The sequence below is a fragment of the Herpailurus yagouaroundi genome, unplaced genomic scaffold (assembly GCF_014898765.1).
Source record: "Herpailurus yagouaroundi ecotype Mexico unplaced genomic scaffold, PumYag 162, whole genome shotgun sequence".
Classification (NCBI taxonomy): domain Eukaryota; kingdom Metazoa; phylum Chordata; class Mammalia; order Carnivora; family Felidae; genus Herpailurus; species Herpailurus yagouaroundi.
In genome coordinates, this window is record NW_024412403.1 from 59,217,552 (window position 1) to 59,238,709 (window position 21,158).

Consider the following 21,158-nt stretch of genomic DNA (forward strand, 5'->3'; position numbering starts at 1 on the left):
CTGGAGTCTGTAAAGCTGATCTTCCTTCAGCAAGCGCTGCTTTGCAGTACTTTGGTGTTGCATTTTGTTTGGTCAACCAAACTGTTTCAGTAATTACACTTCTTGATTTTTAAAAAAGCGTGTGTGAGGAGGAGAAGGGTATCAAGTATGCAACCCTGCAAGTTAGGAAGTTTCATATTCTACAGTTTTATTTGCCCAGATAAAGAGGGAAAAGAATTTGTGAATATTTCATTTGGGTGATTAAGTAGCATTTGCAGCTGCAAATAGGCTCAAATAGAGTAATATATTTTATAGTCTAAAATGACATCAGGGGCGCCTGGGTGGCTCAGTCAGTTAAGCGTCCGACTTCAGCTCAGGTCATGATCTTGCGGTTTGTGGGTTTGAGCCCCACGTCAGGTTCTGTGCTGACAGCTCAGAGCCTGGAGCCTGCTTTAGTTTCTGTGTCTCCCTCTCTTTCTGCCCCTCCCCCACTCACACTCTGTGTCTCTTTCTCTCAAAAATAAGTAAACATTAAAAAAAAATTTAAAAAGCAAATAAGTAAAATCACATCATTATCTTATATGGCTGAGTCAAAAAATAAACTTTTATTCATACCAAAATAGAATTTATTTGTTTTATACATACTGGCCTGACTAATTTTATTAGGAGAAAACAGAAAAACTATACTCTTTTAAAAAATTAAACTTTTAAGGATCCATTTTGATATTAAGCGTTAAGCCCTTCGGCTCTGTGCTGTTAACAGAGTAAATGTTTAAAATGCAGTGTTTGGGCTCACTGTTTAATTTTTTACTTCTATTTAATCACATGTGCCCTGGCTTGCTTTCCAGGTTGCTGTCTCCGCACATTGTGGGAATTCCTCTTCTAACTTAGCTCTGTTTCCTATTTTGTATACATTATCTTTAAACCAAAGTCACCCCACTGACTTTCATTCTTTTCTTGTCTATTCTAACATCTCACTTAGAGATTTCCTTTTGTAGCCTTGTCTAAAATATCCTAAATGGTTGGAGGATTGCTTTCCAGTTTAACCTACTTCTAGGGTAGGCAAATGGCTTGGACCCTTGAGGGCATATCTTACATGGTGGTAGAGATGAGAAAGAATTGAGATCACTATGAGAGAGAAATGCATGGTTATTAAATAGAGTTCATCCCAGAAGAGGTACATGCTAGAAATTTTCAAAAAGGACCATGCCATCAAAAACAGCTCTTTTTCCTTACATGATTTTTGCTATTAATTCTGTCAGAGACAGGGCATTTGCTGCATGTACCAGTGGTCTAATCTCTAATGGGCTTGAGATTTTGCTTATGCCCTTAAATCACAGTATTTTAGGGGCATCTGGGTGGCTCAGTCGGTTAAGCGTCCGACTTTAGCTCAGGTCATGATCTCGCAGTTCACAAGTTCAAGCCCTGCATGGGGCTCTGTGCTGACAGCTCAGAGCCTGGAGCCTGCTTCAAGATTCTGTGTGTTTTTCTCTCTTCCCCTCCCCTACTCGTTCTCTCTCTCTCTCTATCTCTCAAAAATAAATAAAAACATAATTTTTGTTTTTAAAATCACAGAATCTTAAGTGCAGAAGTCGCCTTATGCTACCTTTGGGTAGTCCTCACCAGATTCCCTTTCCTTCAATGGGACATGAGCTTTTTGTCATTCCTTTCCACCATAATTTCCACAGGCTGCCACTCTCACTGAGCTAATCCCCTCCACGCTCCTTTGCCAGTGTGTCAATCAGTTCTTTATTAAGGCATGTGTCTTAAGAGCAATCATTTGTTCATATGAGTGTCTCTCCCCTTGGACTATAAGCCGTGTAAGGCAGGAAGTGGTGTCTGACCACATACTTCCCAGTACTCAGCTTGAGAGCCTAGTTTATGGTAAGAACTTAAGGAAGATTAACACCTTCCTGGTAGCAAACAACTCCCAAATCTCAGTGGCTTAAGACCATCTTGGGTTGGCAGGGGTCCTGTTCCACGGTGTCCTCACTGAGGGGTACAGACTTGGATGCATGCTAGCCGTCTCAGCAGAGGGATGGAAAGAGTGAATCATGCCCCAGCTCTTAATGTTTCAGCTTGGAACTGACGTCTCCCTTTCTCTCCTAGTTCCTTGATCAAAGCCAGAGACACAGCCGTATCCCAATGTTACAGGGTGTAGAAGAGCAATACTGCTTTGTTTCTGACAGGAGGAGAACAGGACCGAATCAATATCTGACACACGATGGGCACCTAAGAGCCACCTAAGGAATGAAGTACCTAAAGCTTTGTGTTGGGATTTTAATTTCTTTCTGTACAATAAGCAGAACCACTTCAAGTATGTATCCTGTCAACTACAGTTTTTAGAAGATGAGGATACTAATATTATTGTCCCAGCTGTGTTCAGCAAACTTGTGGGACTTTTTCAGTAACCACTCTGTCCACTGTACTCATATCAGGAAAACTGTTGTGTTGTTCAGATTAAGAGAGTATGGAATGGGTAAATTTGCACAATTAACATTTTGCCTGAGTCATTTAGAACAGAACCTTTTTTTTTACAAGAGTTACGATCTCGCTCAACAGCTCGACAAGAACTTAGGAAGAATGAGGACCTAATCAATTTAAACATGAAGTACTTCTGACAACGTTTTAAGTTCTACTTAGCAAATTTCAATTACATAATAATGTTTTCAACTGTAATATAGTCACCACGTTTTGCATTACATCCCCAGACATCCAACTTAAGGCCGAAAGTTTTCACCCTTTTACCAAGTCATTTACAACTTGAATGTTCACACACACATACGTGTGAGGTGGTGGGTGTGTTAACGAACCAGATGGTGAATCCTTTCACAACATATATGTACATCACATCACCACAGTGTGCCTTTTAAATATCTTACAATTTTATCTGTCAATTGCACCTCAAAGATCTGAAATAAAATAAAGTAAAATACATGCAAATTTAAAAAAGAGCAGTATTGCCACAGATTATATATACTCTAGTATTTCACATTAAGTATTTTTTCCCTCCTTAATTGTCAAAACAACTCAGGTTGTATGAAATGTGGAAAGTACAAACTAGTATGAGAGGTGAATTAAAAATCACTGGTAGGTATGCCTGGGTGGCTCAGTCAGTTGAATGGCCCAACTCTTGATTTCGACTCTTGATTGATCGTGGGTTGTGGGATTGAGCCACTCTCAGCATGGAGCCTTCTTGAGATCCTCTCTGTCTCTCCCTCTGCCCCTCTCCCCTGCTCATGCACTCCCTCTCTCTCTAAAATAATAATAATAATAATAATAATAATAATAATAATAATAATATCACTGGTAATACCACTACCCAGATAAAACCACTACTAACTTTTTGGCATGATCTCTTCCATTCTGTTGTTCTTGTTGTTCTTGGCATATAGACAAAGCAAGAGAAGATACTGGCTCATAATGGGGGGTGGCAGTGGAAATGGTAAGAAATGATTAGATTGAGACTGCTGTTTTAGGGACAATGTTGATGAGATTTATTGATGGACAAAAGGAGGAAGGACATGATAGGCCAGGGATAGAATTGATGGAGAAGACACTGATTCGGATATCAATGATGACTCCCAGAATTCTGGCCTGAGCATTTGTCTGTAATCTGTGTGTATGGGTGGGCGTACCTATAAGAAAACTGAGCTCATTTATATATGGCTTTTAAAATTTACTGAATATTGTATGAATGTACTTTTTATGCTATAAATTACACTTCAGGGCCACCTGGGTTGGTCAGTCAGTTGAGCATCCAACTCTTGATTTTGGCTCAGGTCATGATCTTATGCTTTGTGGGTTCGAGCTCCAAGTTGGGGTCTGTGCTGACAGCACGGAGCCTGCTTGGGATTCTCTCTCTCCCTCTGCCTCTCTCTGCCCCTCTCCCATCCTTTCTCTCTCTGTTTGTCTCTCAAAATAAATAAATAAAACTTTAAAAGTACCTCAAAATAATTACTTTGAATGGTTGTGTAATATTCATTCATATGAAGTATGATAGCTTATTAAACTTTCTCCCTGTTGTTAGGCATTTAGGGTATTTCCCCCCACCCACCATAATATATTAACACCGCAGTGTCCTCAGGACCCACTTATTTCCTTGTTTCTTCCATTCAAAACTATTTAACCTGAGAGAATTGGCCAAGGTTTGCTGGATTTTCAGCATGGCAAACCAGCCGGAGATGAAGTTGGTTGAGAACAGAGAGGATCATGACTGCAGGTCATCTTGGTTTCAATCCTCCAAGGGGGCAGAGTGAGGTATGTCCCAAACTGGACTCATGTGGCTTTCAAGGTCATAGCTGGTGGTCACAGACAGTTGCTCAGAGGGACATTTGTCCTGGGGGCAGAGATGGTGCTGTCCCTGAAGAATGAAAGACCTGATCAAAGCCAGATGGCATGACCACATTCCAACCGGGAGGCAGTTTTAAAGGAGACTCTCAGTTTTGTTTTATTTTGTTTTGAGGCCTACTTCAAAAAATAATCATGCTTTTGGGGTGCCTAGGTAGCTCAGTTGGTTGAGTATCTGACTTCAGCTCAGGTCATGATCTCGCGTTTTGGGTTCGAGCCCCGGGTCAGGCTCTGTGCTGACAGCTCAGAGCCTGGAGCCTGCTTTGGATTCTGTGTCTCCCTCTCTCTTTGCCCCTCCCTCACTCTTTCTGCCTCTCTCTCTCTCTCTCTCTCTCTCTCTCTCTCTCTCTCAAAAATAAGTTAAAACATTAAAAAAAAATTTTAAAGATAATCCTGCTTTTAATCAATCAGGATGGGATTCGGGTTGGAGGAAAGGGAACCCAAGGCAGAGCTTGTTGGGGAAGCTGAACTTTACAAGATGTTGTGTACCTAGCTCATCAATAGGATAAAAGCACCTAGACTGTTTCTTGGCCCCCGGTCTGGATAAGAAGCAGTTCCCTACTATACTGCCTGGATCTTTCTGGGAAGGTAACCAAGGCAAAATCGTCAATCTCTGGGTAGGAGGCAGGGGGGAAGTCTGTAACTGAAATTGAAAACTTGTGTTCATTGAGTATCTCACCAACGGGTCGGTGTGAATCAAGAGAGGTTGGAAATGAGATAGGAACACTAGAAATTCCCCTTTTTTAAACTTGTGGCCTGGGTACAGAAACAAGCACATTATTAAAATTGATTACTAACCATAAGCAACACTGTTCACATAGAGACGAGGGATGTAATAACTAGTGTGTGAGGAACCTGACATGTTGGACAGTGTCAGAAGTGCGTGAATTCAATGAGGATGTGCAAATGGTATTTTTGCTTTGGCGGTAATCTAAAAAATACATATCTTTATCAGTTACAAATGCCAGCCTTCTATTTGCAGTGATCATTTGTATTTATTTTCATAAACTAAAACTTTATTTTCTTAAGTTGTTACTCACACTAGAGTCCAAAATACTCTTATGGGTACATAGGTTTTTAAAAAAATGGTAAGCATGGAATATAGAATCCTAATCTGAGCCTTGAAGAATGGGGTGTTCAGATAAGTGCAAAGGACAGAGAAAAGCATTTCCACAAGAGGAGAGAGTGTGAGATCAAGGATGAGCATGATTCATTAGGGTACCAAGAGCTTGAAAGAATACTCCCATTTTCACATTTTAAATACTGCCTCCTTACCCTAATATGGCAGTAGTTTCAGGAGCACTCTTACCTCTGTTTCCTTAATTACCTGCCTTTTTCTGATGGGTACAGGAGCATTATGACATCTTTTTTCAGAAGGTAACTCTCATAGCCCCTTTTAAAGAGTCATCTGCTGTCTTATTTTTTTTATTTTTTATTTTTCATTTTATTTATTTTATTTAAAAAAATTTTTTTTAACATTTATTTATTTTTGAGACAGAGAGAGAGAGAGCGCATGAACAGGGGAGAGTCAGAGAAAGAGGGAGACACAGAATCTGAAACAAGCTCCAGGTTCTGAGCTGTCAGCACGGAGCCTGACACGGGGCTCGAACCCACAGACTGCGAGATCATGACCTGAGCCGAAGTCGGACACTTAACCGACTGAGCCACCCAGGCGCCCCATTGTTTTATTTATTTTAGAGAGAGAGCACAAGCAGGGGAGAGGGGCAGAGGAAGAGAGAGAGTGGGTGGGGAGGGAATCAATCTTAAGCAGGCTCCATGCCCGGCATGAAGCCCGACGTGGGGCTCAATCCCACAACCTTGGGATTATGACCTGAGCCAAAATCAACAGTTGGACGCTCAACCCACTGAGCCACCTAGGTGCCCAAGAGTCATCTTTTGACCCTCATATTACTGATCAGTGTCTAGCATGAAACTTTCTTTGTGTGCCAGAATGTGAATTTTGTCCTGCAGGACTTGACTTCTGAACAGTTAATGATTCTAGCAGAGACATCCAAAGGAGGGTCCATTGCATCACCACTTTGGGTGTTTGCCTGGTACTCAGGAAGCAGGTGGTCCACCAAGGACTGGAACGCTAGTGGGAAATTGTCTTTTTTATGGATCAGCCTAATCCTGCACCTGTACTTTGTTAGAGATTTGTTCCCGAATGTCATTGATGGCCTCTTGAGTTATTTTTCTTTTGCACAAAAATCATCCCAGATCAATGTTCATTATGCTTCTTCATTTTAGTAATAAACCTAGGTTTATTACTAAACCAGAGTTTGTGTTTGTTAATTACATCAGGCCAGACTGTAAGGCTGTTTTTGTTCAGATGTAGGCTGACAAATACTTGGTCTTTTTCAGTCTTCTTTGTTAAAGTAAAACTTTTTTTTCTTTTTCCTTGACAGATTCCAGCAAGATCATGGCAGAGCATAGCCACGTGCAAAAGCAGCTTGATTTACAAAATGGTAGCTTCGAGGCAGGCTTTGTGACAAATTCCCTGGAAGACGATTCCCAAAACGTGATGGAGAGCCTGAGCCCCAAGAAATACTCTTCCAGTCTGAGATTTAAAGCCAATGGAGACTATTCTGGCTCTTATTTAACCCTCTCACAGCCTGTGCCTACTAAGAGAAGCCCTTCCCCTCTGGGAACGAGTGTCAGGAGTAGCCCCTCCCTGGCCAAAATCCAAGGAAGCAAGCAGTTCTCCTGTGATGCAACTGACAAAAGCCTTTCCCTGAAACCACCTACCCCTCTACTCAGCACCTCCCCATCCCTGAGCGGGTATCCACTTGGGAGAGCGGACTTTGATCATTATACCGGCAGGGACAGTGAAAGGTCCTTGAGGCTCGCAGAGAAGCCTCCCTATTCCAAATATAGCTCAAGGAATAAATCCCATGACAATGTCTACTTTCTCGGGGGGCTAGAAGGCCGAAAGGCGTCCGGTTCACTCCTGGCCATGTGGAATGGAAGTCCCCTGAGCGACACCGGCTTCTCTCCCATCAGCAGATCGGGGGCGGCAAGCATGCCTTCAAGCCCAAAGCAAGCCAGGAAAATGAGCAGCCAGGACAACCTGACACTTCAGCCCAAGTTGACCCGACACAAGGAGCCGGCATCTGAAAGCATGGGTTTAAGAACTAGGAAGTATTCGGGCAGCAGCCTGAGTCACATGGGGGCCTACAGCCGCTCTCTCCCCAGGTTACACAGGGCCACAGACAACCAGCTGACACCCCTCACTTTGCCTCCCAGAAACTCCCTGGGCAATTCCAAACGAGCGAAACTGGGGGAAAAGGATCTACCTCACAGCATCGTAGACAATGACAATTACCTGAATTTCTCTTCTTTGAGCTCAGGGGCTTTACCCTATAAACCCTCGGCTTCTGAGGGCAACCCTTATGTAAGTTCCACCCTCAGCGTCCCTGCCAGTCCTCGAGTGGCTCGGAAGATGCTTCTGGCCTCCACCTCCTCCTGTACCTCCGATGACCTTGACAGGGCTTCCTATCCGGGGCCCGGCCCTGGTCATCTGTTTTCTCCTGGAGAGCCGGACAGAGTCTTTGCCACCAGGAGGAATTTCTCTTGTGGATCTGTCGAGTTCGATGATGCGGATCTGGACAGCCTCAGACAGGCCTCAGGAACCCCCCAGCCTGTCCTTCGGGAAAGGAAAAGCAGCATCAGCTCCATTTCAGGCCGCGAAGACCTGATGGATTATCACCGGCGGCAGAGGGAGGAGAGACTCAGGGAGCAGGAAATGGAGCGACTGGTAATCTTCTTCATCTGGCTTGACCTCACTGTTCCCTTGAGCGGCTTCTTGGAGACACACTCCAAGGATATGTGTGGGCCTGGAGGATGTCCAAGTGCAGCAGCCGCGGCTGTGCCTTTCTAGAATTCTGCTGTCCTTCCTTCTCTCAGTCACTCTTAGTGGCCACGTGCGGGTATTTGAAGGCCTCCCTGTCCCTAGTGTTGAATTAAGTTGCTCGGCAGAGTCCTCTCAAGCGTAGATTCTTGATCAATGTAACAAGGTAGTTGTGCCTTTTACTGTATTTCTTCTAAGTCTTACAAACATGAATACTGTGAGTAAACCCTGACTTCTATCCTTGATGTCATCAAATTCCCATGTGCATGGTCTGATAGAAGTAAGCAGTGAAATCATGACTCACTGGGAATTAGGCAATACATTTTTCTGAATAGCATGTTGTCTGGAAGGTCGAAAGGTTGGCTAAGTGTTGCTCAACCTTTTTTCTGTCCTGGACACATACACACACCACCCCCATCCTCCCTTCAGCAGTGCCTCCTAGTACATACAGTGACCCCCAACTACACACACGGAAACATTTTTTGAGTTGTCTTTTTCTACTTAAAGTGGATTTATGCTTATTGTGGAAAATACTGAAAAGATAGAGAAAAGAGAAAACATCCCTTGAGAGTCCTGTTAATGAATGAGGACAAACTAACCGCATTCTTATTATTTTTTTCTTTTAAGCATAGACCTTTTTGTTTATTTGTTTTTCAGGATGAACAGGGTCAGAGATTATTTTAACTCATTAATGATGAGTTGTTCCTTAATGAGGGATGCAGCAGGACGATAAAGCTGAGTTTACAAAAGTGTCAGAGTATCAAGCTTTAGTTGCTGAAAGAAAGTATGCTGGAATAGGATTTCTGAACCACAGACCAAAGTCAATAATGTCCTACAGGACAACAAAATTGTAACGTTTGGATTGTAGTGGACAGAAGCCATTTCCATCCATACGGAACAAGATTCATTTGGAATTTTAGAAAAAGAGTCGTTTGCATCGCTTGTAGTTTTGGTAGGTTAATATCTATCCTCACAGATATCCTGATCAGTAATTGGGAATGAAAACAAATGTGAGTACCTTTACAGAAGTCTAAGTTCCTTGGGTGGGTCTGTGAGATGGCACTCCAATACGACGGTTCCCTTTGTGGTCATAAATAATCTCCAGCGATTCTTCGTGGTCACAAAAAGGCATTGTATTTGGGCTTGATTCTTTGACATAAATTCAGAAAAAGTTTTAATTAGCACCTAAGAGACCTTCTTATGTAATGGATAGCAAACCTGGCTCAATGTTGTGCTGAACAACTCTTGCTTTTTTTAGTGTGGTATAATTCACACATAATGTTACACTAGTTTCAGAGGTACAACATAGTGATTTTGCAAATCTATACGTTACGCTATGGACACCACAACTGTAGCTGCCATCTGTCACCATACAACTTTTTAATACCATTGACTATATTCCCTATGCTTTACCTTTCATCCCTGAACAACTATTATTAATGAAGTCAGAAAATTAGCTTCTATCTGATGACTTATTAAGGAATCTAGGAGAGCATTTCAGTGTCTTCCCTCACCCCAGCGATCTTCCTGAGATGATCTTAGTCACTCTTCTGTTCCAAGGGCAGGAAACCAACCTCAAAAACCACCTCCAGGGGTGCCTGGGTGGCTCTGTTGGTGAGGCATCCAATGCTTGATTTTGATTAGGTCATGATTACACGGTTGTGAGATTGGGCTCCATGCTGGGCATGGAGTCTGCTGAAGATACTCTCTCGCCCTCTCCCTCGGACCTTTTCTCTGCATGCTCTCTCTCTCAAAAACAAACAAACATCACCTCCAGTGCGTTTCATTTTTAGCACTTTTAAGTGTTGGTGAATTTCTGTTTCCTCTAGTGTTCCCAAATCTGCTAAAGTTCCTGGCAGTCCAGGAAGTAACCTTCCTTACTGCCTGTAAAGCCAGTGCCTCAATAATGGGCTTTGTCATACTCCATGAGATGAGGCTTATTTTTATGACGCTCTGGGCTTGGCCTCTGCTGCTTTCTATTTGATTACATCCCAGTAAAAGGGGAGATAGATTCTCATTGAGCCTCTGCAAGTAATGTTATTGCAATTAAAAAATAAAGTGACTTAGAAAATACAGTTCTTCGGGAATTCTGAGGCACCAAGGAGAAAAAATTACCATTGAAAACAATGTTCCGTTTTGTTTGCAAAATCAAAGTCAACTAAATTGAGGGTTAGAGATAGATGAAGGTGGATGCTACAGGGTTTTCCCCATCAGACAATAGGACATCACACATAATGCCAATGATTTTTCACAATGCATATGGCAATTGGATTTCTAGTATCAGTTCGATGAGTTCTTTTTTTTTTTAATTTTTTTTTTCAACGTTTATTTATTTTTGGGACAGAGAGAGACAGAGCATGAACGGGGGAGGGGCAGAGAGAGAGGGAGACACAGAATTGGAAACAGGCTCCAGGTTCTGAGCCATCAGCCCAGAGCCTGACGCGGGGCTCGAACTCCCGGACCGCGAGATCGTGACCTGGCCGAAGTCGGACGCTTAACCGACTGCGCCACCCAGGCGCCCCCAGTTCGATGAGTTCTATGTAATTAATTCTTACTCCTCTGCATCTTGAGTCATTAGTTTGATTTCACAAAGTCATCTATTTATGGACTAAAAGAAGTCCTGAAAATCTGAGTTAGCCGCCTAGTGCCGTCTCATGCTTGTCTGTGCAGTGTCAGCTCAGAAACCTCTACCCACAAGTCTGTTCTCTGAAATCTCAAGAGTGAAGAAAGAGTATCTGGTAAAGTCCTATCCCCAAGGCTCTGAGACTCTTTCTTTGTTGAAGGCATGATGCAGTCTATAACTTACAGCCAAGTGTCTAGGCAAACATGAGAGGAAAGTAGAGACCACTCGGTAAGGGTAAGAGTAAGTAGCTATGGTTAATCTGTGGTGAAGTTAATGAGTGGTATAAGCAAGGAGAGTTAAAATCCTCTGTCGGGGCATAGGACGTTGGACTTATTTAATCAGCATTTCCCCTGAGGGTAAGAACATATTATAGAGGATGAGGACATTGGCATATATCCAAGACCTTTCTGTAAAGGGCACCATCTCTGGACTTAATATATATTATAATATTTCACCTGTACAACATTAGCCTAGGGAAGGATGAGCTCCTCACTTGATTTGACAAATCTTTCTATGCCATTTTTGATGGTGTTGAGCTATTCATCAATAAAGGGCATAGCAAACCTAATTATTTCCAACATTCTTCTTTTGATAGGTCAAGGAACAAATCTTGCGCTCGCCACAGGTCCTCTGGGAAACTTAGGGTTAGTTCATATATAAAAGATACCTTGAAAAACTTGTTTGGTTTTTTTTTTTTTTCCTGAATTTAGGGTCTGATTTCGGGAAGACAAAATTAAATATTAATCAGAGGTAATTTCGTTACGTGACTAATAAAGGATTGTGGATGCCTAAGAACAATGAATATTTGCAATTTGCCTACCTAATAAAGCAACAATAGATTACTCTGTGATAAAGAGTAAATCTTAAATAATTAGGAAATGAGGAATTTTTTGGCATTTAAATATTCAGGGATATCTCTCAGCACAAAGCACAAAAAAGTTACTCTTGTGAGATACTGCATCTCTGTTCTCTGGGCAGATCATATAGGAAAATAACCTTCTGTTACCTTTCATAAGCATGGGCTGATTTCTCCAAGATCAGTCTATCATTCCAATATAGATAACTGCGTTTTAGTTTTATGTTAATAGGGCATTTGTCATGCAATACATTTTTTAAACAATTACTTTATGAGTAAACCCATCACAGTTGTGCAAGCTTTGCCAAAATTTGACCGTTTTAATTACATTTTTATAGACTTACTATTTGCAAGTATTATCAACCAAGTCAAATAAAGCTCCCTTCGTGCAAACCTACAATTTAAAAAATTTTTAGCAACTTTTGTTCTCCATGGTCTTCTTTCAATTCTGGAACAACCAGATACTTTAAGACCATAGTACATAACTTACAGATATTGGAAATTATGTTTAAGCTGACACATCACAGAACATAATTACTATTGACATAAAAAGGTGTGCCACAATGATCATTCAGTTTAGTTGAATACAACTTCTATATTTTTCTTAATCTTAAACATAACCTTAGTTTATCTTTTCAGTAAACTAATACTATAAGACATTTTAAAAATTTCAGCTAAACTAGGGGCACCTGAGTGACTCAGTCAGTTAAGCGTCCAGCTTCGGCTCAGTTCATGATCTCACGCTCCGTGAGTTCGAGCCTCACATCAAGCTCTGTGTTGACACCTCAGAGCCTGGAACATGCTTGGGATTCTGTGTCTCCCTCTCTCTCTGCCCTTCCCTTGCTCACTGTGTCTTTCTCTCTCTCAAAAGTAAGTAAACATTAAAATAAAATTTAAAAAAATTTTTTAGCTAATCTCTAGGATAAAACAAATCCAAACTTATTTTAAATATGAAATTATGTGTGTGTTATATTATACACTGATAAAACAAGGAAAAGACATATAGCTGTTTTTTAAACCAGATTGTCAAATCACTTTGACTTGTGTGAGAATTTGTTTTGATCATGTAAACCTGTTTTCTTGCTTCTGAAATCAGCATTTTTTGATGCGAAAGTTCTTCCTCTTAACCATAAACATGTTTAAATTTTTAGAATTTCATTTTATTTTCTTTGAATTTTGAAAATGTTAGTTTTATCTACATGCTAATTAGTCCCTGTAAACCAATCAGGACAGAGGTCCTTCATTTTAATTTATTATTACTCTCAGAAGGTCAGAAGATGATTCACATGTACCCAGTGATTTTTCTTCCCCCCCTCAGGTACAGAGACACAGAGAAAGAACTTAAAGTTTAGTTCCATAGCTTTGGCTACAGGTCAGAAGTAAACACTGGAACATAAAATTTCACTGTTCCAGATCTCAAGAGACTGGTTGCTTTTCCACTGGGCACAAAGTATTGTCCTGATGTGAACTCACAGATAGAGAAACAACCAACAAATTAAAACAACAACAAACACAAATGCTCAGTCATCTGTCACTGAGCAAGGCTAGATTTCAGTTCTACCTGAGCATCCCAAGTGGCCAAACTGAAAACCAGATCCACAGGCCTTGCTGCCACCAGTGGAGATAGCTACTGGTTGTGTGCAAACCAAAACCCCGGTCAAACTTGGCCAAGAATCAGAAACAAAAACAAAGCACAGCCAGAAAAGCAAAAACTGCAGGAAAATAGCAAGTCGGTGAAGGTAAAGTTCTCCTGCCATTTGGGATTTACCCCAGGAGCCCAGAGAAGCTCCGTCTGGGCTTCCAGCCCGTCAGATTTATGTTGTAAGCAATGTAATTTAATGGACTCCGCAGGATGAGTGTACTTGAGCATTTCACAGGCACCTCCAAGATGACAAAGCATAATTTTCAAAAAAGAAACAGAACTCTCACACAAATGTAAAATGAATAGATGCCAAAGATTGAGTTAACTCATCAGTGAGGAAACCAAGCAGAGTAAGGCTGGTTCACTGAGCATAATATCTGTAGTACTTTTTAGCTAAATTGTGATTATACCAGTGTTTCATCTGGATTTTTTTTTTTTTACTTGCTCAATCTTTATGTGAAAGCGCAAGGTAATTGTATTGAGTATTAAAGATTGAACCCTAATTATGAACCTCCAAGGGCCTATTATGAAGTATAATAATCCACTTTGAGTCTATATTAAATGGCCTTCAACTGCTGTGCTATTTGAGATGCTTAGTTTTTTTTATAATTTTTATTCCTTCTTTCTTGCTCTCAACTGCCAATTCTTGCCTTTGTCATTATGCCAACCTTTTCTTTCTTTTTTTTTTTATGATTTTAGAAACCAGATATCAAGGCTTGTTTAAAAATATTCCAAACTATGAGTTACTAGGTGCAAGTGAGGTCTTGAGAGGGCTCTGTGTGCATGAAGTGAGTGTTTTTCAGTTTGCCAATCTTGTGACATCCTTTTGGGCTGATCTGTGGTTGTTTAAACTCCTCAGTTCTGAGCTGTTTTCCATGTAGAGGACATTAATGGATAAGATACCTCTAGAGGGCTAGGATGCTGATTCTTTGACAAACTGGATATTCTAGAGGCTAGAGAAATAATTGTACAGTAGACAGGATATTCTTAAATTTTTTTAATGTTTATTTTTGAGAGAGAGCAAGTGGAGGAGAGCAGAGAGAGAGGGAGAGACAGAATCTTAAGCAGGTTCCAGGCTCTGAGCTGTCAGCACAGAGCCCACCGTGAGGCTTGAACTCACGAACCATGAGATCATGACCTGAACCGAAGTCAGATGCTTAACCAACTGAGCCACCCAGGCGCCCTTTTACTGATCTCCTTTGCTACCTGCCTCCCTCCCAGTAATGTGGAGGTAGTGATGGCATCTAGTGCATCTTACAGTCCAGGGAAAAGACATTTTAAAAAGAAAAGGGGGAGGGGCGCCTGGGTGGCGCAGTCGGTTAAGCGTCCGACTTCAGCCAGGTCACGATCTCGCGGTCTGTGAGTTCGAGCCCCGCGTCGGGCTCTGGGCTGATGGCTCAGAGCCTGGAGCCTGTTTCTGATTCTGTGTCTCCCTCTCTCTCTGCCCCTCCCCCGTTCATGCTCTGTCTCTCTCTGTCCCAAAAATAAATAAACGTTGAAAAAAAAAATTTAAAAATAAAAAAAAAAAAAAGAAAAGGGGGAAAATAAAAAACTCTGTAGTAAACCCTGCTGCTGTTAAGAGTTTTCCTTTGGTTACATGGCCAAAAGCATCTGTGCGATATCATGGAGAACCAACGGATTCCCTCGCACTGCATTGTAGCAATCCAACATTTTCTTTCTGGCTGATGGCAGTCATCTGGGGTGCCTTGATAAATAGCATTGTCGCCGTATAGAACTCAGTAGGGCCACGCTTGCTCTTCATTTCTCAGACACATTGTAATGTGATGCAGGTCTCTGAAGCACCACAGAATAAGGTTTCTGAGTTTCTACATGCTCTCGCTTCCTGAAGACAAGGGTGGCTTTCTTTCAAGGAAGATACTAATATTCCCGTGGTATTATTATCTGAATAGGTGAAATGTCTGGGACAGCAATTCTGTACTGTTTGGAAGATATTTAGTTCTAATAGGTTCTCTGAAAACACTTTACAACTGAAGAATTGTGGGTTGTACAAGGCTGAGACCACATCAATCTTACTCTCTGCTATATATCCACTTCCTAGCAAGATGACTAGAATATGGGAAGCATTGTGTATGTGGGTTTTTTTTTTTTTAATGTTTATTTACTTTTGAAAGGGAGGGAGAGAGAGTGCAAGTGGGGGAGGGGCAGAGAGGGAGGGAGACAGAAGATCCCAAGCGGGCTCTGCACTGTCAGCAGAGAGCCCGATGTGGGGCTTGAACTCATGAACTGCCAGATCATGACCTGAGCCGAAGTCGGATGCTTAACCGACAGAGCCACTCAGGCGCCCCTGTAAACGTGTTTTTGAAAAGAGTAAATGAATGTTTTTGATACCCATTCACAACATTCATTCTGGATTTCCTTATTTTGTGGCTGAAGGTTTTGCCCCTAGTTCTCAGACATATCAAAGTTAAGTTTATGTACTTAGTTCCAGGTAACTCTGAAGCTCTGTGCAAAAGGACGAAAATACCCTCAGCATAAAGGTATTCTTTGTGCTTCCAGAAGCGGGCTGATTCTCTTCCAGTATGCCATCAAAAATGAAAAGATGAAAATGAGTTGCTTTTCCCTATTTTGAAAATTTCACAACATTCTTGGTAAGAACTGGGGCTCTCCAGGGTCATATAAAAGCCAAGGCTGCAGGCCCCATAGCCTCGCTTGTGTACTCTTGAGCAGACCAGATACCTAATGTTTTTAAGATTAAATATAATCTTACTGGAGTATATTTAAGGAATTATAGCATTTTATAAAATAAATGTATATGTTCACTAATCTTAAGATGGTAAGGTGCAGATACCATTTTAGAAATGAGACAGTACAGGTTGGTACTATTCACTTTTATAATTAGGAAAAATTGTGTGGGGACCCAAGAAGTGTGAGCCTCGTCAGGTGAAAGTCCCTCCACCTGTAGACGTGCATTGCTCCCTCTTCCTTGCGATTCCTGACTCCAGAAGGCAATTTGGGCATTAAGACTTTGATAGCATTTCTTGGGTGGAAGCAGAATGGACAATGTTAAGAGCATGCCTAATGCAACCTAGCCATCGTATTATTTTTTTCCCCCCTAAGACGAATGTGTTTGAAATGTGAAGGCCAGCTTAAGTATTGAGAACTATTTTTTCATCCAGTCTCATGGACTTGGAAGGCATCTCCTCCTGGTGTGGCCCTTCCTCTTGCTACAACCTGGCTATAGTCTTAATTTTACAAAAATGGTTGCACTAGTGGGAAGTGAGCCAGTTAAACTGCAGATGGGTGAGAGGTTGGTTTACTGACCAAATAGAGTTGGTGGCTCAGACTTTGTAAAGAGATATTTAGAAATCATGACTCACTTTCTATATTCTGCATCGGATTGTCTCTCATTACATTAATCATTAGTTTAACCTTTGGATGTAGCATAAGCCTTAAATTGACTTGTTTCTATGAAGCCTTGCTTTCCTTAGCTCTAATGCTTGAAACGGTCTGTCAGTTCTCTGCCATTCTGTGCCTTCTTTCACTTTTTTTTTTGGGGGGGGGGGCCCAGAGAGACACAGCGCATACCCGGGGGAGGGGCAGAGAGCGAGGGAGACACAGAATCGGAAACAGGCTCCAGGCTCTGAGCCATCAGCCCAGAGCCTGACGCGGGGCTCGAACTCATGAACCGCGAGATTGTGACCTGGCTGAAGTCGGACGCTTAACCGACTGCGCCAACCAGGCGCCCCTCTTTCACTTTGATGCCTTACCTGGATGGTCTGTCGGAGAGCTCAGAGATATAACGGAAACAGTAAATGTGAGCCGTATATGCAACTTTAAATTTTCTTACGCTGAGAAAACTTTTTGAAAAGAGGAAATTAATTATAATATATGGGACAGCACAGGATTAGAATGGTGATGTTATTATCTACTGCTTAAGTAAGCTGTCCAGGGGCTCCTGGGTGGTTCAGTCAGTTAAGCACCTGACTTTTGATTTTGGCTTGGGTCATGATCTCACGGTTTGTGAGTTTGAGCCCCACATTCAGCTCTGTGCTGATTGTGCAGAGCCTGCTTGGGATCCTCTGTCTCCCTCTATCTCTGCCCCTCTCCTGCTTGTTCTCTTTCTCTCAAAAAACAAAACAAACTTAAATAAGCTGTCCCTTCTCTAAGCAGACTTTTTTCATTTCTAATAAAATAAGAGTAAAATTCTGTAAGTAGTGAGTAATATGAAGACTACTGTCTATGGTTAGATCACTTTGTGTCATCAGAGAATAAAGACTTTCTGTATTTTTAAGTAGCAAATTGTTGGTATATATGTAGATGTTCAGTAAATATTGAAGGAATTAGAGGTGTCTGGGTTGTTCAGTCAGTTAAGCATCCGACTCTTGATTTTGGCTCAGGTCATGATCCCAGGTTCACAGGACAGAGCCCCATGTCGGGCTCTGTGCTGACTGTGGAGCCTGCTTGAGATTCTCTCTCTCTCCCTCTGCCCCTCCCCTGCTCATGTGTGCACATGCACGTGCGTGCTCTCTCTCTCTCCCACCCTCTAATATACATACACACACACACACGTGTGTGTGTGTGTGTGTGTGTGTGTTTGTGTGTGTATAATCATTCACAAATTATGAGTGCCAGCTGTCCTTGGTTAACTGAGAGTAAAAACAGTTACTACATCTTTTTGTTCTTCTTCAATTGGATCACTAGGTGGGTAGAAGAGGAATTGGAAAGAAAAAATAGCATTTAGCAATAGTCTAGTGACTCCACATTGGGGAAACACAGAGCCAAGGTCTAGGTATATTTCTTTGTTAACGATAGTCTGTGACTGTTGCTATTAAAAGCAGGGTTCTCTGTACTTGAGAGCAAACTCTGGGTTCTTGTTACACCAGCACTACAAGCTATTGCCTCTTGATGGTGCCACACATTTAAAGATTCCTGCTCAGACTTGAGGGATGTGTGCTGTGAATCTTTACATGGGTTAGCATTCTGGGCTAAACGCAAACATAGACCAGGCACCTTGGACTAAGAACCAGATGCCATGTCTGCTAAGGAAGGAGTCTCATCCTTTTTTAGGTGATAAACCCATATAGGAAGGCTTGCTAACTAAATAAGAAGTAAAGCTCATAAATAAAATTCACAGAAAAATGTACAAATGATGAAAATTGAAAATATAGCATATCAATACCAACAGGGTAATGTGGGACTACCAGTGATTCTTCACAGAAAAATGATCCCTGTATTGGTTGTTAAATTATCAAAATTAAAAGCCACTTATGGATCTACCTTTTTAAAAATTTCTCATCCATGGGTTTAGTGACCATGCTGGCTAATTGGAATGTGAATTTTTCTTCCCCAATTCTAGAAAAGTTTATGGGAATATTTGCTATGAAGAGTGCTTTTAAAGTTTGTGATTAGTTTTTCCACAAAAATTATAAAACAAGTATTACAATAGAAACACATACATCACTTTTTCATTGGAAGGATTTTATCAACCATTTCAATGTGCAGATTAAAATCTAACAGGCACTTGAAAAAAGTGAATCTCTTTCTTTGAAGTAATTGTAGATTTACGTGCAATTCTGGGAAATAATTCAGAGAGACCCTGTGCACCCTTTACCCAGTTTCCTCTAGTGCTAACATCTTGAGAAACTATAGTTGCAATATCACAGCCAGTATATGGACATTGATACAGAACAGATCTATCACCCCAGTCTCTCCTGCAGGCCTCCTACAGCCTCTCCACTTTCCTCCTACTCTCAGCTCCTCTTTAACCCCTGACATCTGTTCATCTGTTCTCCATAGCTATAATTTTATCATTATAGGACAATTACATGCATGCAATCATATGCTTTGAGTTTAGCTTCTTCCTCTCTGCATAATTCTTTGGAGATCGGGCCAGGTTGTTGCATGACATTCGCTTTTCTTCAGCTCCAAGTCTGGGATGTATGAGGTAAAGGAAATCACTGGGAATTCATCTCTGGGTCCCTAGGTGCCTAGCTGATCAGCTGCCTTTTCCCCATCTTTCAGTCTTCTTACATTTGTCCTATTTAGAACATGGCCAGGGTTCTTACATGTACTTGGTGGGAGGGATAAGGAAAAGTACCTCCTCTCCATCTTCCCAGAGGCAGAAGTCAGGGAGGTTCATGTTTTAAGTTTCAGAACAGCCAAGAACTTTGCTCTGGTGAAGTCCAATTGACCTCAAGGGGGAAATCTTTATGTTGGGAGCATGTTCTGTTGAAGAATTTGGGTTTGGAAAAACTGATGTTTCTCATTCGAAATTCCTAAGACCATATCCCAGCTCTGGGATTGTAATTTGGATTTCAAGAGAAGACAGTTTTAATAAAATACGGAGTCGAATGAAAAGGAACAAGTTTCTCAGACATGGATTCTGCTTTCATTTTGATTACAGAATAAGAGAGGCAGGATTCTGAAAGTCCATCTTTCTCCTTAGATCCTGAAAACCAAGGCCTAAATCATGTCACGCAGAGATTGCAATTTTAAAAGTAGTTCCGGGAAAAAGGAAAATGGAGTTACTTTCTTAACATCTCCAATAGGGAAAGAAGACTTGTCACTGTTTATTTGGCATTTCTATATATAAAACTGTCGCATGCTTTTTTGAACTTTAGCGCATAGTATTTGCCATTGGCTTTATCTCTCATAAGTAGTTGCATTACAGAACTTTCAGTTGATGTATGATAGTCCACCTTTTCTTTTTTTTACATGTTAGCCCCTCCCACTTTTTTACTCTACCAACTTCTTGATGCATAAAAGGAGTCCCTTACTTTGTTTCAGGATAGATTTTCTGTTACGAAGATTCAGTTGTGGTACCTGTCATGCATTGATTTTGATTGAACAAAAGAAGATATTACCTACATTCTAAGAGTACGGCAGCAGATGGCATTTTATAAGTTATGATCCTTCAGGGGAAACAAACAAACAAAAATATCCTCTGGAACTTGGTTAAGCCAAGGCGAAACTGTCAACAAATGACAGTATATTAGACTTTTGTTGCGTTTCCTTTAATGATGTGGAGTAATAGCACACATTTGTTAACAGAAGGGGTTTAGGCACTTTGTAGATTTTCTTCTGGAACACTGTCCACGGAAGAGTGTTACTTCCAAAAATAATCGGCATACTTTTTAGATACTATGTGGAAATTATGGATTACATTGATCACATGAATTTCCTTTCTTTATGGCCAGTGTTTTTCAGTCTGTAGGAAGAAGTGCATTTTCTTCCTTCAGTGATCTGAATTGAGGCAATAATGTTACAGAGTCACTCATAATTGGCACTTTCCTTGAAGTGAAATCTATTAATATTTTAAGAATAGTTCACCTCAACCCTTATATTATTCACCTCAATTTCTTATAAAAGTAAAACTTCATCATTTGCATGTCTGCCAGTTGAGTGGAAATGGCAAATGTGAAATGGCAAAATGATGGCAAAAGGCATCAGGAAAAGGACTAAAATACAGAAGATCTGAGTTAGATGCTTCTTGTGGTGACAGATTAACTTGAGTCTGCTGAACAAATTCAAGAAATAACTGGAGGTGGAAAATGCAAGTGGCAGAAAGCATTCTTGGTCTAAAAAGCAACAGGATTCATTAAATTAAGTGATAGTATTTTAGGGCATTTTTGGTAAATGAAAATCAAAAATAAACATTACTTCAGCATATATATGTATTATATATAATTTATATACTTACATAGCATATTTCACATTACTGAATTATTAGATATATTAATATTAAATATATCTGGCAAATGTATTAATGATTTTAAATGCTATATGCTAATTATATATACAAATAGGTACCTATATATATATCTTAATTACAAGCTCCTAAAATAGAGACATAGATAGAAATAGTAGGGGCAAAAAAAAAAAAAAAAAAAAAAAAAAAAAA

General features: G+C 40.9%; 1 protein-coding gene across 18 annotated transcripts in view; it reads left to right on the plus strand.

Annotated features, from left to right (window-relative positions):
- PHLDB2 (pleckstrin homology like domain family B member 2) overlaps positions 1-21,158 on the plus strand; it is a 113,396-nt gene that overhangs the window by 13,467 nt on the left and 78,771 nt on the right. For 3 of the 18 annotated variants that reach the window (XM_040484466.1, XM_040484465.1, XM_040484463.1), the window contains exon 2: positions 6,735-8,083. In XM_040484466.1, coding sequence (XP_040340400.1) covers positions 6,749-8,083 — 1,335 coding nt within the window. In that variant the 5' untranslated portion in view covers positions 6,735-6,748. Of the gene's footprint in view, positions 1-2,028; positions 2,297-6,734; positions 8,084-21,158 lie in introns of those variants that run through there. The other 15 variants (XM_040484461.1, XM_040484464.1, XM_040484471.1 and 12 more) reach the window with 12 other exon arrangements.